Source organism: Erigeron canadensis, chromosome 2 (assembly GCF_010389155.1).
Source record: "Erigeron canadensis isolate Cc75 chromosome 2, C_canadensis_v1, whole genome shotgun sequence".
Lineage (NCBI taxonomy): Eukaryota > Viridiplantae > Streptophyta > Magnoliopsida > Asterales > Asteraceae > Erigeron > Erigeron canadensis.
In genome coordinates, this window is record NC_057762.1 from 24,569,861 (window position 1) to 24,572,452 (window position 2,592).

General features: G+C 39.6%; 1 protein-coding gene across 1 annotated transcript; it reads left to right on the forward strand.

Annotated features, from left to right (window-relative positions):
• The first annotated feature begins 203 nt into the window (after positions 1 to 203).
• LOC122587934 (E3 ubiquitin-protein ligase WAV3-like) lies at positions 204 to 1,976 on the forward strand. Its single transcript, XM_043760088.1, has one exon. The coding sequence runs from the start codon at positions 204 to 206 to the stop codon at positions 1,974 to 1,976; it is 1,773 nt and encodes a 590-aa protein (XP_043616023.1).
• The last annotated feature ends 616 nt before the right edge of the window (positions 1,977 to 2,592 follow it).

Sequence of the window (2,592 nt, forward strand, 5' to 3'; positions counted from 1 at the left end):
GTTTTGCGGATGTTCTTTTACTTCTATAGCATCATGTGGTATCCAAATTGTTCGTGTTTACTTGGTACAAAATAGTATGTCACAGAAACCTTCTTTTTATAAAATAAAATAAAAAGAAGAAAATGTGTGCGCATATAATTAAAGACCTTTTTTTTGTCTCTTTTTTTTCCCATTAATTATTTCTTATAGCAATTTTTAAATTTATGACTTTTCAGGAATGCACAATATGTTTAGCATCAATGAAAAGAGGTGAAGGCCAAGCCATTTTCACTGCAGAGTGTTCACATTCTTTCCATTTTAGTTGTATTGCTTCAAATGTGAAATATGGAAACAAAATCTGCCCGGTTTGCAGGGCGAAATGGAAAGAAGTTCCATTTCCAGCCACGACAAATAACCCCCCAGTCGCACGACGACATGTGCCAGCCCCTGTTATTCCGGTTAATGTGCCTGCTGTGTTTAATGATGACGAAGCATTGGATATACCAAGCTCAAGCAACAATACTACTGATACAACGACAGCTGGATCATCTTTTAATAGGTTATTGATGGAAACATATACTGAAGTTCCAGCCGTGCCACGGTTGACTGCTGTTGATGATTTTACGCTTTTGGTCCACCTCAAAGCGCCCCCTTCTACTTCTGGAGTTAACTCTAACCAAAATTCACGAGCACCAGTTGATCTTGTAACGGTTCTTGATATTAGTGGTTCGATGTATGGCACAAAGCTAGCATTAGTTAAGCAGGCCATGGGTTTCGTGATAGAGAATCTAGGACCGGCGGATAGGCTGTCAGTGATTGTCTTTTCTAACACTGCCCGTCGCCTCTTCCCACTCAAGAAAATGTCGGATACAGGGAAGCAACACGCCCTCCGGGCTGTCAATTCCTTGGCAGCAAATAGTAAGACAAATATTGCTGACGGGTTGAGAATGAGTGGTAAAGTGATGGAAGACCGCCGTGAGAAAAACCCCGTTGCTGGTATAATGCTCTTGTCAGATGGTCAAGATAGTTATGGTATGGACAGCAGTTTGGTTTTAAGGATCCAATTCCCGATCCACGCCTTTGGATTCGGAAACGACCATGATGCTACGTTGATGCACTCAATTTCTGAAAGATCCAGGGGGACGTTTTCATTCATTGAAAATGAAAGTGTGATTCAAGATGCGTTTGCTCAATGCATCGGTGGAATTTTAAGTGTCGTGGTCAAAGGTATACAGGTGACTATTGAGAGTGCAAACCCGAACATTCTATTAAGATCTTTGAAGGCCGGTAGTTACAAGAATCAATTGATGCCAGATAGGAAATCGGGGAGTATTGATGTTGGGGATTTGTATGCTGATGAAGAACGGGATTTTCTCGTCTCTGTCAACATACCAAAGGAGACAGATGAGAGACCGGGGGAGAAAAAGAAAAAAAAGAAGAAGAAGTCGGGCGTGAAAGAGACGCCATTAGTGAAGGTTAACTGTCATTATACCGATCCATTTACAAAAGAAACCGTTAGGTTGGTGAGTGAAAATGTTAAAATTAAAAGACCAGAAAATGTTGGAGAAGAAAATGTTGTTTCAATTATGGTTGATAAACAAAGAAACCGGTTACAATCAGCAGAGGCCATGGAACAAGCAAGAAAAGCAGCCGAAGAGGGTGACTTAACACGAGCTGTTAGTATACTTGAGAAATTTCGGAAGGACCTCTCTGAAACTGTATCTGCTAAATCTGGAGACCGTCTTTGTATGGCACTAGATGCTGAGCTTAAGGAAATGCAAGACAGAATGGCTAGGAGACATACGTATGAGCGTTCAGGAAGAGCTTTTATATTATCGGGTGTAAGCTCGCACAAGAGGCAAAGAGCCTCGGCTCGTGGAAGAACCTTTGGTGCAAGGCGGGGGGGTTATGCCTATCAAACTCCAGCAATGGATAAGATGATAGCACTGTCCAAGGCTTATTCTGGTGTCAAAAGGAGTAAGATCGGTCCAAGCTAGAAAGGAATGAGACATTTCCTTTAGTAATAATCTTTTTCGTATTCCTCAAGATAGACCTTTTCTATATTTTTTTTCGTTTTGAAGACTATATGTTATAATCCATTCTATGATGGACCACAGTCTTTTAAAAGGTATTCACAATATTACTAATAAATTGAAAAGACAAGTCATCTTCTTTCTCAAAGTCTCTTTTTGTAGTAGTTATCTTTTGAACAGGTTCAAAGTATCAAATTCGATCGGTTCAGCCTGGTGAGTCTTGTCTCTAGACATGTCACTTTTGATATCAAAAGTACATGTTAAAGACAAAGTTTTGGAATTTTTGGGTTCAAATTATTATTTATTGGAGAATGATGGCTTTTGGGGTATATCATAACTGTGCAGGTGTTAGACTTTATTATTAGATAATAATATAATCTGATGGTGTGTTTGTTTGTAATCTTTTGGTTATTATCTGTGCATCTTAGACGTAGTTTTAAACTTTTTAATTTCCATCTTAGCAGTGATAACAAACATATCCGATATTTCGGGATGGAGCGGGGCAAGCTTAACGAGGCATGGGTCGGGTTTTGGGTCAGTTAACTGGGATTTATTACCAGTGATCAGATTCTCATTAGTT